Genomic DNA, 15,257 nt, shown 5'->3' with positions numbered 1-15,257 from the left:
AAATATTTGCTATTTCGCATAAAATGCATATGTAAGGTATAATTACATCACTAGAGGGATAGTTTTTATCAATCGTTGAAATAAATGAAATAAAATGAAATGAAAATAAGAGAATCTTCACGCCACAACCATCTCTTTTTTATAGGGGCCTCCGGATCTGATTCTAAACAGGTTTGAATGTTCGATAATCAGACATCAGTATTTTATTGAAGTAGGAGGGAGACCCTAGAAAGAAAATGTGGAGTTCAAATGCAAATAAGAAAAAAAAATCCCCATTCCCCAAACCATCAAAACAAATTAAAATGAACTGGCAAAGAACAATTCCTTCATGCCACATCCCAAATAAGTTTACTGTCAGCATCCAATCAAATCTGGCACTTTCCGACAAATCACTTGCCGAACCATCAGGAACTGAAGAATTTAACGTCTACATTCCAAATATGTTTACTGTTAGCATCCAACCAATCCTGGTACCATCCAACAAATCCAGAAGCCTCACCATTTTCACAAGAGACTACAAGATCATCGATCCAGCCCCGAATCACATATCAACTCAGCAGCGTTCTGATATCTGACACCAGGCTAGTAAGTATCAAGATTCAGGAACTTCTGTCAAACAGTGGTATGCTCATACCAAAGAATCTCCCAAGTCTGACCCTATTTTATTCACATACTTCAAGGGAGTTGAAGTATTTTGAAAATAATCGCATGCCATAGGAAGAATCTTTCATCCCATTTAAACCAGCAGAATGCTCAGATTGTACTTGCTAGCAGTGTTTGACTCATTACTCAGCATAACTTCATTTGCCATTTTGTGTGCCTTACTTGCCAAATCTGCACCACAATCTAGCTTCCTGTTTTTTATATCAAGATCCATAATCGATTAGCTTGTATTATTTCCAGTGCAATTCTATTTCTATAACAAAATAATATGTTATTACAATACACTATTGGTTTAGCAAGAGCAGAAAAGATTAAACAGGAAAATAAAAACGGAGAAATAAGCTCCCAAGTAGGTACAAAAAGCGAATAAATGGCATGTGAATACCTATTTACATTAACGGCACATAATATGTAACATCCAACAAGTAAAAGTGAAAAGAGAATAAAATGTGACACAGAAAACCTCTTATGCCCAAATTATTTAACATATTGCAATCTGGCATTAGAACTATAAAGGTTTGAACAGAGTAGCTTTTTATGGGAAACCCAAAGCACACAGGATATTTTCAAAATAAAGTCAAATAATAATGCCCTTGAACTTATAGCTTACTGCAGCTTTTGACGCATCATGCAACGCTAGAGCAACATCCAGTAACAAAAGGCATATGTGAAGAGCCGTTGTCTGCACACCAAAACAAACAATTAAGACAGCATAAAAATCTCCAATACTTAAACAGATGTAGTGAATACTTATTATACCTCGTCTATGGGTTCTATATTCTGATATAATGGTTCGAGAACTGATAGTGCATTTGAATATTCATGAAGATGAAACAAGATAACAGCCTGTAAAGTACGAAATCAATAATAAACTGTCAATACTGACAAGTTAATAAACCACATAAAAACTTTCACTTGAAGGGTTAACAAAAAAATAAAATTTCAACGAAATGATGAACTAAAGAATTCACGAGAGAGTACGGTGTTTAGGGTTGCAACTGAAGTGTCAGATTCATCTGTGTATGCAATACTGGAACTGTTTGCAGCCGAAAATTGATGTTGTGTGACAGTGCTCCCTTTAGATCCTGAAACGACATTATTACCAAGATTGCTAGAAACCTCCACTTGGTCTCCAGATGCACGAGCAAGCTCTTCACTTCTCATCTACACCATCATTACAAAAATCAAGCAATAGTAAAAAAATGTAGATACAAGATGTACATCAAATTTTAAAAAAACTAACTTGATATTATCGCATTACAGCCATTCCCACTTACACAAAACATGTCAAAACAAAATAATTTGATAGCCAATTACATAAGTAAAAAATAAATTAATTACCTTGCATTCTTAACAATCCATCAGTACCATCAAATACTGATTAAAAAATTTGAAAGAAAAACAATAAATGAAAAGGCATCTGGCCATTTATCAAATTAAAAAAAATATTCGATTATTGCTCAAAAACAGCCAAAGACTTGATAAATAGATATTCATTCAAACCATAGTTGTCAAGACGTTGCCTAGGTGCCCGCCTAGGCATCCAGGTGCCTTCTTGGGTCCAAGGATACTACACATCTTGTTTGATGCAAGAATCGTGACCGCCTTGGACACCTAAGCATCACATTGTAGCCTTGTGACAGCACGCCTTATTAAATCAGTTTTTTCACACTTCACGAGTTTACATTGATTTATGTTTATTACTTTGACCTTTTATGAATATGCTTATATTATATCATATGCTTTATTATACGTTGGTTTTCCCATATTAGGTCAGTACTAGCATAATTATATCATATTGCATTGATATGGCTTCTATGTTGCACATAAGCATGATTATATAAAGGGATTGTCTAAATGACACTTCTATAGTTGTATTTAGAACACGTAACCTTTTTTTTATTGTCCCTTGTCTTATTCCTAAAAGTTCTTTAAGTTGGAGTAAAAAAGGGTTCTCAAAATAATTTGAAAGCTTGCTATCACAATGTTATTGTCAAGAATTATCATTGCCTCGCACGTGTTTAGATTATGCATGTGAAATGACGGGATTGTACCCTCATTGAAAGAAGAAGTGTGTTACACTAAAAGGGCAAAAAAAAAATAAGATTACAAATTATTTGACACCTTGAGGGGTGTCAGTAAGAAAATTCCTTATATAAATTTATCATTGCTATATTACTTATACTGCAAGGCTTGGGTAGCCTGCCTCGACTACTATGATCCAAACAGTTCACATGTCTAAACTGAAACATAAAAGAGTGGGGACGGGAATCATAACAGAAAATAAAAGTAATTTGTTCTGAAAAGAGAAAAACAAGTCTTACTAAAATAGAACAAATAAAAATAATTCATGGGCAGATCGATCATTAGAACCCCAAGATCTTGGGTTAAAATAAGTAATATCCTTCTGTTTTCAAAATTCTCAACCGACAAAAATGCTTCTATTACAAATAAGGAAGCACAATCCATCGTTTTTGACAACAGAAACAGTTACACTTATTTTTATTCCATTGTCATAAATTACTAGTAGTGATGGCATGGGACACTCCCCCATATGGGTCCGAGCAAACAACCCCAACCCTATTGAGTATAATGCTGAAACTAATATGCACCACCGTGTAACAAATTCTCTGCTTGAACATCATATCTGTCTGCTCTAGCTTTACTTTTTTCTGCAATCCATTACAACCCCGCACCATTACCAAGGGCAAGACTGGCATGACGCATCAAGCTTGTATGGACTAGGACATGGAAAGGCTGACACGGAAACCATCAGATATATACTTATGTAAGCAAGATGGGTGTGTGATTGGTTGGTTGTAATTAGGATATATACTATCTTAAAAGTAACAGAATTAGGTTTTCTTTTGATTACGGATGCAAGCATAAATATGTCTAATATGACAGAATAAATGAAATGTACCATAAATCATTGAGGAAAATTGCAGAGACGGAAAACAATAAATGCAAATATCTGAATGTAGAATGTCAATGTGGGAGACCAAGGGGCAAATGTAAAGGTTTTTGTCTCAATCCATTTATTTACAAAAGCATAGTTCAAGATCTCGGCAAGATCTCGCTTTTATCTCGGTTTCATAGCATCTCGAGACCAGATTGCATGCAATACAGAAATAATACCATATCTCAACCGAGATCTCGAGCTTATGTCTCGTTTCGGTTCGACAGACTTATTAAAGCCTCATAAAACACATAACTCAACGAGATCTCAACTCGCTCTAGCCTCTCTCTCAAGTCTCGCCTGTCTCGCCTCTGTGAAGGGGAAAACTCCATCTTTGGGGGTTTTTTTTCATTTCTTTTGGCAAATCACACCTCCAACACCTCGTCAAAGCTTGGTTCATTGAAAGATTGAAGCTGCTAATCTCCTCCAAGCTGCATCTCAAGAATTTAAGGTAACTATTCATCTCAAAAACTATATTTTTCATAGAAACATGATCTAAACTTGTTTGTTGACTATGAATTTTTTTATATGTTATACATTGTCCACCGATCTATGGAATGATGGAGGCAAATTTTTATTTTTTTTCCTGTTTTTTAATTCTTTTTTTATCTGTAAAAATAAATGATTTTGTTGTAAAAACAAATTGAAAAAAGATGATTTATACTCATTGTTTGGAACTCAATTAAATATATGTTGGACACTGTTGGCCGATCTATGGCTTAACGGTGTCACTTTTTTTTCAGTTTGTAAATTAATTATTTTAATTTCTGAAATTTGAAATATATTTTAAAAAATTACAGAAAATTTCCAAAAATAGTGGAAATATCTGTTTTTCTTTTTAAATTATTTAAAATTAATGAAAGCATTGTTAATACATTTAAATATGGAAAGTGATGATTCTTGTTTCATCCATTATAATTTTGTATTACTTATGGTATGATTATTTATGAAAAAATTTATAGAACTTATTTTTTAATTAAGAAAAAAATACAAGAGGTAAGGGAGAAATAGGAAATAGCTATATGATTAACTTTGACTTTGAAATGATATTGAAAGCATTGTTAATGCATTTAAATATGGAAAGTGATGATTCTTGTTTCATGCATTTGTTGATTTAACAGTGTGCCAAGGTTTAAAACTACTGCACAATGGCTGAAGGTGGAGGTGAAGGTGGAAATATAGCATGGCTGCATGGAGAGTCAATGTCAAATGACAAGAAGAAGTCACGATGTAACTACTGCAGAAAAATTCTGAATTCTGGAGGGGCTACCAGATTAAAGCAGCATTTGTCTGGTGGGTATAAGGATGTGGCGACATGCACACAAGTTCCCAAACAAGTGCAACAAAACATGTCTAAAGTATTGAAGGGAGGAAGATTAAAGAAGGCAGAAAGGGAAAGGGTAGAGGAAGAGCTTCATGAGGGAGTCTTAGAGAGACAGCCACAGCCACAGCCACAGCCACAAGATGATGCATACATGGATAGGCAGGATGATTTTGAGACACAGGCAGAGTGGAGAGAGTACCAAAGAGTCTTGGCTGATAGCCAAATGACAGCTGAGATGGAAAGGGTTAGGGCTACAGAGATGTGCAGAGGAGCAAGTGGCTCTGGTTCTAGACCAGCTGTTTCAGATGCGCGAACGGCAGGGGATAGGAGGAAGAAGCAGAGACAGGGGTAGGGGAGGCCTGGTCGCAAGGTGAAAACAAGGCGACCAAGGCAACCATAGTTGTCAAGGAGCCTGGATGCCTAGACGTCTGCTAGGCGACGCCTTGAGAACTATGCTGAACGGGGCAGATAGTTAAAGTCTGAAGTTTCTAAAGATAAAAAAGAAAGTAGATAAAACCATATAACTCCTCTCATCAATAGGTAGTGCTACAATGGCCTGAAAGGTCAGGCAGATGGAACTCGTCGCCTACTATGGTTAGAAAAATAAGATATCAAATATCAAAGGCATCCCCGCCCAAATTAAAATACTAGAAAAGGTCAGGGCAGCTTACATATATAACCCAACACATTGCCCTCCTCTAAACGTAAATAACCCAACCCATTGCCCTCCCCAATTTAGAGGATACCCAATGGTCCAACAAACCCAAAAACAAAAGAAAAAATTTTGAGCAAAACCTTTACAACTTTAATCACGAAGCAAAAGGGTAAATTTACACTAAATAACACAATATGCACCACCAGTTCCATTTTTGCATACCTTAACTTTATTAAGCACATCAAGTAGCTTCCTTGGATCATAACAACCATCACGAAAGTACTCCGCAACGGCAATGTTATGAAGAACCTGAAACATATATATCCATAATATAAGAAATATAGAACATGAAGATCAGATGCACAGGGAAAAGAGCATATGCTCTTAGCCTTCTAAACACACATGTTTGGTACCTTTTATTTCCTATGGTCCACTTTGATAGTTTTAACTACAAAAGCTACAGTATAAAAGAACGAACTCCAAAGCCACTAAGTACATGTCACCCATCCAACTACCATAAACATTAAAAAAAATAAAAGCAGTACTTACATGGTAATCCTTAAATTTGCTAAATCCCATCATCCGAGAAGGCACTTTTCCTCTCACTTTTAGTGGACAAATAGAATCTTATAAAGGATTTTGATTAATTAAACAACCACTCTATTCCACATGGTGATGTGATGTTTGTCGTAAGTCCTTAGTTAAGATACCAACTACCCAATTCAAATATCAATTAAACCGAAAACGGATGGCGGTAGCAGACCGGTTGTTGTGCCATGCCTGCCAAAATGACCTACTCATTGCTGCCACATCGACGGCCCACTTGGCAATTAAATTCAGTGAACAGGTAGACCCCACCATACCCATTCTACCGGTAAAATTTTCACCTAATATGAGTCCTACTGATGGTGGAAAATAGGGTCAAAAATGACTATAGAAGGTGGGCCATAAGGTCAAAGTGGATCACTAAATTTGGCACGTTGTTAATCCATAAGGCATCCTACCTGTCCAAGTGCTGTAACATGCCACATTACCCACCATGTGGCTCAAACAGGTGGGCTTTTGTGCCAAGACCAGCAAAAGAATAATGCTACAAGACCAGAAGAAAAAGGATGAAGAGAATGACAACACAATCAAGAAACAACACCTCCGAGCAAACAAAGCACTACCAACACTAATGTATCTCCTTCGAATTTACAATTTTCTTACAGTTCTCTAATTGTCTCAGAGTATTAGATCAGCAGGTGAGAACCATTTTTTTTTTAAGAAAGGTAAATTAAGTAGCTGTGAGAGATATTCATAATAAATCTCCTAGGGAGAAATAGATGAATTCCTACAGAAATTAACAACGATCAGATAATGAAGAGATCCAGGATGTCTACTGTAAAACATATTATTATTAATCTTACTAAGTAACAATAAATTTTGGCAAAATGTCTTTCAGCCAACTTGTCAACAAAAACTTTCTCTGACGTCCCAACAGTTTAGGCTAGATGGAGGAGTATCTGGCAATTCCAATGGTTTAGATTCATCATATTTACACTCCATCCAATGCCAATGCCCCACTCAGAGTAGTGGAATCTTTCCATCGTATATATTTTTGTTCAACCGAATGCTTATTTTCAACCATTTCTCAAAAACATGACCATGTACTGAATTTTCAAAGCTTTGTTACGGCATATGGCCAACTTTATTTGGATGAAAATTAATCTAAGCAGGGGACCTGGGCCTGTCTGCCCACAAAATTTGGGGCCCAACTCATATGCCACATGACAAATATTAGAGTTGTACACTGACCCTTCTCTAATTAGTCAAGTATTTAAGTAAATCAATAATTAACCATCTCAGGGGGAGGGGAAGCAAAAAAAAAGGAATAACACAAGAATATAATCAATATTATTCAAAAACAGACCATCCTCCCTTGTCAATCGATGATCCAAACAGCCTTGTCTATTGTTTAATGTTAATTCATTATAAAACACAATGTGTGACATGGTGCCATAGTACACTGCTACCTTCTGTAAAAGAACTTAAAATTGTTAAGCATCCTAGACATGGTAAAAAGTATCATTATGTATCAGACAGTATGTTACAGCCTGTGGATACGATAAAGTAAGAGACGAAATATGAAGTGAAAAAAAAAAAAAATTTGGTATCAACCCATGTTGACCAACGAGACTGGTGGATACAACCCGAGACAAGCCGATACAGATCATTAAGATCAAGACACAACCTACAAACAGGAATCAGAAACCGAGCAGCAGCGGCAATTCGCGGTAGAAGAGGAGGAAGAGGAGGAGCAGGCAGTAATGCAATCCTGGGTTCGAAAACTCCATTTGGGATTGCTAGGGGCTGGAGTGGCAATCTGGTAACTAACCAGAACTTTCAAGGGGTTACCTGGTAAATAAAACAAAGGGACATATAGGGGCTTAGGATTTTAAGCAGGGGTAAACTTAAAAGCAACACAAAAAAAAAGATAAAGGTCGGATAAAGGTTTGTAATCTCAGTATCGGGATCAGATCGGTATCGACCAGAATCAGGCAAAATATGGCACATTTGTCCCTGTTTTTTTTCCCCCTTTTTACCCTTGTCCATACAGGTGTATCGGATTGGTCTTGTCCGATACCGATCCGATCCAGCCAATATCAGCCGATCCGATCCGAAATTATGAACCATGAGGAGAGAAGTAATAATGGAACGAGGAGAATATGGTGGTGACTAAAAAAATTGTTATCAACCATAGTTCAAGGTTTCGCATGAGATCTCGGAATTTTTCTAGGTTTCGACAGCTACCGAGTCGAAACCACTATTGAAATAGAAAATATACAAAGTTTCGGCCAAAAAGAAACATAGCCCATACTTTAAATACCCAATCTCAACGAGACTGGGTTGAAATTGCGTCCTATTTCGCCCTGGCCTCTCAAAAATTCCAGAATCATCCCGTATTTATGTCAAATATCATTTAAGTAAATGTTTATCAATCATAAATAAGCAAATACCCCCTATTTTAAATCCAATAAAAATAGTTAAAAAAATCAAATTCCAATAAAAATAATTTTTTGTTTTGGTGTCTAAAAATTTATTTTCATTTTATGTACAAATGCCGTTTAAAATCATCCTGAATAGAAATAAATTTTTAGAATAGACGAACAGTTAGAAGACTGAAATCGATGGTGTTGTTCTGGCTTGGAACAGATATGAAAAATTGAGAACAGAACCAATCTCAGTTGACTGAGGGAGAAACAGACAATCAGTTGAGTAGACAGAAAAGAAACCAGCAGATTAATACCCAACAGAATAGGGATATAGCAAACAAACAGAACTCAGGGAAGTGTAAATAATGCGAGACAGAATAGGAGAGGGGAAATCTGAGAAGAAATCAGAGGGGGGGAAGAAGGGGGGATGTGCACACACGCACAAACTTTCTTTTCAATTCATTCTTCCATATCTCAATACATTGGTTACAACCATATAAATAAGAAAAATAAAAGACTTTAAAAGGAAACATCTACTCTAGGACTCTGGACAAAAAAAAGACAATTTAAAACTTACTAAAATTCATCCTATGAATCCTACCCAACTTAAAAAGATCTCCTTACATAATTATCTCAATAAAAATCCTAAATATCTACCAGAATAAAATCATATTTGGATCCGGTTCAACTGGGTTTGGGTCGGTCCAATGTAGTACACCAGTTGGGTCGGCCCGGTCCAAGATTGTCCTGCATCAACTCTCCCGTGGTTAAGAAAAACTCGACCACAAGTTTTAAAGAAGGAAAGGATCAGCACCACTTGATCAGCATCCACGATCAAAAGCTTAGATGGGGTAATGATCCCGCACATTTCCTGATCAACCTTTACAATCTCCCAATGGTCGTCAACAAATGATATGACTTTGATTGGAATATGACCACAGGGTTTTGCCACTGTAATCGGACCATTGATCGGTTCCACAGCTGCAATCTTGATCGGATTGTTCAGCTCCACCTTTTTTTAAACGACTATCGACGCCATCACGTCCATCAGTGGTGGCTCGCCTTTTAGCTCTTCAAGCACATCTTCAGTAGGGTCTTCCGTCAGTGCAATAGAATCTCCTGGAATAGATTTAGTCGGTGATGCCTCAATCACAATTTTCCTGTCTTTCTGTGCTGAAGGCACGGATGTGTTCTTGAAACCCTTTGACCGTTGGTAGTTCAATTGTACCTCACTTAGGAATGAAAATTGAATGTCCAGTGTACAGAAATCATCATAAACATTACGCCCTTGAAGAGCATTTCTTGCTAAAACGGCACTCAGGAGTGACTGATACTGGATAAGGGCTAGAGAACTATCAGGCTTATGAAATGTTGTCGTGATCTTTTCCACAAGTCCATAAGGAGAAAATACCTAATGTAGTGCTTCCACTGTTACAGGATATAATAGGTGATGGATTGTAACCAAAAGAATTCGGTTGCATTGTATCTGAGTCCTACTATCGGTCAATTTCGTTAAATATGGTGAAGTGTAGAACATTGAAGACACAATTGTAAATACAATGGGATTTATGATATCAATGGCAGAATTTTAAAGTAAAATCTGAAATGGCTATTTAAGGATGAAGGGTGGAAGGATATGTAAGGAATTATAATAAAAGAGGGAGGGGATCTTGGAACAGAATAAAAATAAGGTACAAGATGGGAATAAGGGAGGTAAACAAGGGGTATTGTTGGAACCGTGGGAATGAGTGGAAGACGTGTAGAGGTTCTACCCAAAAAGGGTAGACATATTACTTGAGGCTGTCTTCTTCCAACGGACAACAACGGACAACCAGCGGCTGGAGTTCCACACTTCCACTTCGAAGTGGAGTCTGCAATGCAGTCGAGCCAGAGGAAAGCAACAAAAGAGGCACTGCGAGTTCTGGAAATTAGCCACGTGAATGATCGATGAGACTTCGAAGGGGACGATGCAGCGAAATGGATGATCGATGGAGTTCTCTGCCTCTCACTTTCTTCTCTTTTCTTTTCTTTTTTTTTTTTAGGTTGAAACTTAAGAGGGAAAAGGAAGGCGGTGGAGTTGGTGCTGGGAAAAACGAGAAGAAGGGGGTGGTTCGAATGGTTTGCAGAAGAGGGGAAATATACGATGGGATTCAGGTTTTTTTTTTTTTTTTTTTTTTTTGTTGGTTCTGGCAGAATCAAGAAGATGGGTGATGGTGGGTTGGGGATTTTGCTCAGGGGATTGAAAGGGATGGGACTGGGGTCTGGGTTTTCGATTCGACCTCTGTTTCCACAGAAACCTTCTTTTTCTTTTTTTTTTTTGTGGGAATCGCAGGGGTTGCTGCTTGGGTTCAGTAGAGACGAAGGACAGAATGGGAAGAAAGAGAATAGCAAAGGAGAGAGACTTAGAGGATGAAGAATCAGAGGGAGAGAGATTCACCCAGGTTTGGGCTTCGATACCAGATAATGCGAGACAGAATAGGAGAGGGGAAATCTGAGAAGAAATCAGAGGGGGGGGGGGGAGAAGAAGAAGGGGGGGTGTGCACACACGCATAAACTTTCTTTTCAATTCATTCTTGCATATCTCAATATGTTGGTTACAACCATCTAAATAAGAAAAATAAAAGACTTTGAAAGGAAACATCTACTCTAGGACTCTGGACAAAAAAAGACAATTTAAAACTTACTAAAACTCATCCTATGAATCCTACCCAACTTAAAAAGATCTCCTTACATAATTATCTCAATAAAAATCCTAAATATCTACCAGAATAAAATCATATTTGGATCCGGTTCAACTGGGTTTGGGTCGGTCCAATGTAGTACGCCAGTTGGGTCGGCCCGGTCCAAGATTGTCCTGCATCAGTAAAACTTACCATCAGCATGGTATGGGAAGGACAGAAAACTGACCTTATAGGAAAGAAGAAGATATAAAAGAAGAGGAAAGGTTCACTGTTTTGTGCCCTTAAATCCCAGGTATTGATTTCTGTTTTTTGTCTGGGTTCTCAAGTTTCCTAACTCCAGTAGGAAACCTCAATTTCTCTGAATCTAGCCATTAGATCGGAATCAAATTTTACTGGCATATTCTCCATGTTAATTAGACCATTCAACCAAGGTTCTGGCCCAGTCGGATATCCTTTTACTTAAATACCAACTTTTCTCTAACTGGTTCTTGTTCCTATTCCTACGGTTCTGGAATTCTTCGTGGAGTTCTAACCCTAATCCATTAGGTACTTAGAAACCCTACCATTCATTCAATTAACATTAGATTTGTTCAGACATAAGCAGTCTTTATTGTGCCATGATATGCAACTCATATGGGTAAACCAACAAGCATAGATCAAGTCTCCAACACTGTTTACTCTTCACTGAAAATAAAAGCCAGAGGTCCAAAGGTTCATTGACTGTCTGAATAGTCAAACAACCAGAACCAGCCAACCTGCTGAATTCTCAAGCAAACTTACAGCCAGCTGATTGGTATGGACTCTCCTTCCTTTTCAGCCAACAGTCCAAATGATCCAACCATTGTCATACCAACTGGTCTGATGATCCTTAAAACATCACTTATGATGTAATGTCTATGCAATGATGTTATTTAAAGGTATGTTCAATAACCTCTCAGGTTGTACTAACATGGTGTGGTCAATCCACGCATAATCTTCTTTCCAGTAGTCTCTCATGGATTCAACAACCTAACCGCCCACTTTCCGGTGAAGCTACCATAAGGGCCCACATAACCAAGGGAACAACCATCAAATTTAACTTAACAAAAGCATTCAGAGGGGGCTAAATAAGACAACCATCAAATTCAACTTAACAAAACCATTCAGAGGGGGCTAAATAAGACATTCTCCACATAAAAAACAAAATAATCATCATATATTCCTCATATTATTTGCCAATGTAGATATTTATAAAACATGGTTGTGAATCCTGACAACTAGGGTCATGGACACTAAACACATCTGAACCTTCTTTCATTACTCCTACTTCATTGCTATTGGCAATTGGCATAAAATGTAAGTTTACTGGCAGTTTAATTTCTACCCTTTTTCATCATCTAATATAGTGAAGTGTTTAAGTACAGTGCCTTCCCTTCTGCTTCATCCTACTAACGCATAAACATTCTTTTCGATAAATAAACAACCCTTTAATTATTTAAAGAGGCAACCACTTTGGGTTGCACAAACTATATTAAGGCATACAGCCTGCCTCAGGCCACATAAATAACCAGAAGCAAATGGATGCATTTGGCTGAAATATGATTAATGATTCTACGCTCCTCGTAAAAACCTTCCCTACCAAGTACCAACTAAAATCAAGGAGAACATACCTGACTGGACTATAATCCAATCCTATACTTGAAAACCATCTGCTCACAAGAATTTGTACACCTCAATACCAGTTCTTGATATACCCACGATACTCTTTTGGTAAGCCCATTTAAAAGGACAAAATGCAGATAGCTTTCAACCAGCCATCAGTCCTCATTAATCAAACTCCTCCAACCAAATTGTCCAAAGATTACATCCATATCACTAACAAAAACAAGTAAAAAAAAATGAACAGTTTCCATTTGTCCTGATTCTCCACTTTCAGGTGGTGCTAGATGATTTAGTGTGTACGATGAAATTCATTTATGTCCTTCTAGATTGTAATTGAGTTTAGGTTTTACGCTTCTCCACTTTGAGCTTCTATGAACATAATCTCATGAACTGAGAGTGCAACAAAAAACATTTTTCTAGCAAGCATACAAGATCATCTCCTCTACACACAAATTTAGATGAACATTACTTTATTATTCTAAAAATGCTAATTTTGTTTTACCGTCTTACTTACTAATTTCCACCTCTAAGACATTCAAGCAGGATGGCATAACACCTGGGTTGGGTATTTCAATGAGTACTGAATTTTATGAAAATGTTGCCATTTATTTTCTTTATCCCTCAGAGGATCAGTGCAATCTGCGCTCATAAAACAGAGTTCCGTAATGTATTCTTTGATGTTTCAAATGAACATATTTCAAAAGGAAAAGAAATCGAACTTATGATTGGAGTTATCCTAGAGGAGGAGACTGAGAACATCCAAAGCAACAATCCAGACAAAAGGATAATTTAGTAAATAAGTTCACTACTTTTTTCCAATGACATAACTTTAAATGTTTTTACAGCAGGTTCACTTCTTTCTTTCAATGACATAAATTTAATTTAAATATTTTAACAGCAGCCAAAGAAATTGGGATACATCTGCGGACCCAAACCGAACAATCAGAAAGGATCTGGCTAATACCTCCACCAGATACTAGCGGAGAAAGATTGAAGAGAAAAAAAAAAAAAAAAAGATAACTTCCGAGGTCACTAATTCATGAAACTACAAGTAGCGCCAGAAAAAAAATCAGAACTTGCAGAACCTCACCTTCGGATCATCTTCTTTTTTCTGTAGGAGCTGATTCAATAGATCGATGCATTCCGTATACCTCCCCGACTGAAACAATAAAGCAGCCTCCTTAGCAAGCCCGGCAGTGACGGAGAGTAGGCCATCCTCTTCCGCAGAAGAACCATCTCTACTAGCAGTCGCTGAGGACGATAAATCTCGGGAGTCCATTACCAGATCGAACGAGCCAATAACTAAACAAACCTAGATAACTTAAGGGAAAAAAATCTCCTCTCTTTTCGTCAATCTCAGTTGAAACAACGTCAGACCGGCTTCGATTTCTGTAAAGAGCATTTGAGGGCTTCGTCTTCCATTTCAGATTGAGAGCAGAGCAGCTTCAAGAACTGAAACCCTAGGGTTACTCGTAGCCATTTAGAGAAGAAAAAAATAACCTTGCTCGTGGTTCTCAGTCTCAGATTGATTTGATTTGCAGAGAGGTTCCACTTGGCTTAACCAGATTGAGAAATACGGATGAGAGAGGGACAGAGAGAGAGAGAGAGAGAGAGAGAGAGAAGGAGATGCGGAATAGCGACATAGAGAAAGGGACAGGTTCTTCTTTTTGTTGGGTTTTCGCCGTTTCGGCCTCGGGCTTCTGGGTGTTTCACACTTTCACTTCCTTCGGTGGTTTTTTTTTTTTTTGTTTGGTTAAATCTTTCGGTTGTTATTAGCAGTGAAAATCGACCTTAATTGGCAATTTTTAGGCTCGAAATGGTATACTACCACATGCATTATAGTGAGAACTCTTTTTTTTTTTTATGAAAAAATAAATTTTTTTTTTTTTGGTAAACATGAAATAATAAATTAAAGTATATTAGAGCGCCATCTACAAATGTTATGGACAAAAGAGGATTTGTTCATCCGAGCTTTGTGAGCCCAGAAGCTAGTGAGGGGTAGCAACAAAACTAGGGCCGCTAAATTGATCCAAAATATCAAAAAAATAATGCATCAATGGCCAAGGGCATCCAGATTGAGTTAGAGATGGAAGAAGACTGGGCAGCAGCAATTTGTTCGTGCACCAAACTTCTTTCACCTGCAGCCCTAGTTTCAAAGCATGATCGAGGCCTGTTGCAATACTAAACAGTTCTAATTCCAAACCATTGTGGGGAATGATATAACCTGCAGCAATCAAACTTAAATTTTCATCCAACAAAATGCAGAAAGCCCAACCAGAAGATGTTAGGTCTTTGGAATTGGATCCTGTGCATACCAAATTAGGAGAATTTATAACAGGTAAATGATTAAGAGTAGTCA

The 15,257-nt window shown here is 37.4% G+C and overlaps 1 protein-coding gene across 2 annotated transcripts in view; it reads right to left on the bottom strand.

Moving 5' to 3' along the window:
• Window positions 1-14,506, bottom strand: part of LOC122671442 (CCR4-NOT transcription complex subunit 10-like) — a 46,345-nt gene extending 31,839 nt beyond the window's left edge. The window contains exons 1-5 of one of the 2 annotated variants that reach the window (XM_043868647.1): window positions 13,989-14,506; window positions 5,821-5,910; window positions 1,645-1,824; window positions 1,423-1,509; window positions 1,274-1,345 (exon numbers count right to left, since the gene is read on the bottom strand). In XM_043868647.1, coding sequence (XP_043724582.1) covers window positions 1,274-1,345; window positions 1,423-1,509; window positions 1,645-1,824; window positions 5,821-5,910; window positions 13,989-14,177 — 618 coding nt within the window. In that variant the 5' untranslated portion in view covers window positions 14,178-14,506. Of the gene's footprint in view, window positions 1-1,273; window positions 1,346-1,422; window positions 1,510-1,644; window positions 1,828-5,820; window positions 5,911-13,988 lie in introns of both variants that reach the window. The other variant, XM_043868646.1, reaches the window with a different exon arrangement.
• Between the last annotated feature and the right edge of the window lie 751 nt (window positions 14,507-15,257).

This window comes from Telopea speciosissima, chromosome 8, assembly GCF_018873765.1.
Source record: "Telopea speciosissima isolate NSW1024214 ecotype Mountain lineage chromosome 8, Tspe_v1, whole genome shotgun sequence".
NCBI lineage: Eukaryota > Viridiplantae > Streptophyta > Magnoliopsida > Proteales > Proteaceae > Telopea > Telopea speciosissima.
The sequence above is the reverse complement of the archived record's forward strand: the minus strand, read 5'-3'. Positions and strand labels throughout refer to the sequence as shown.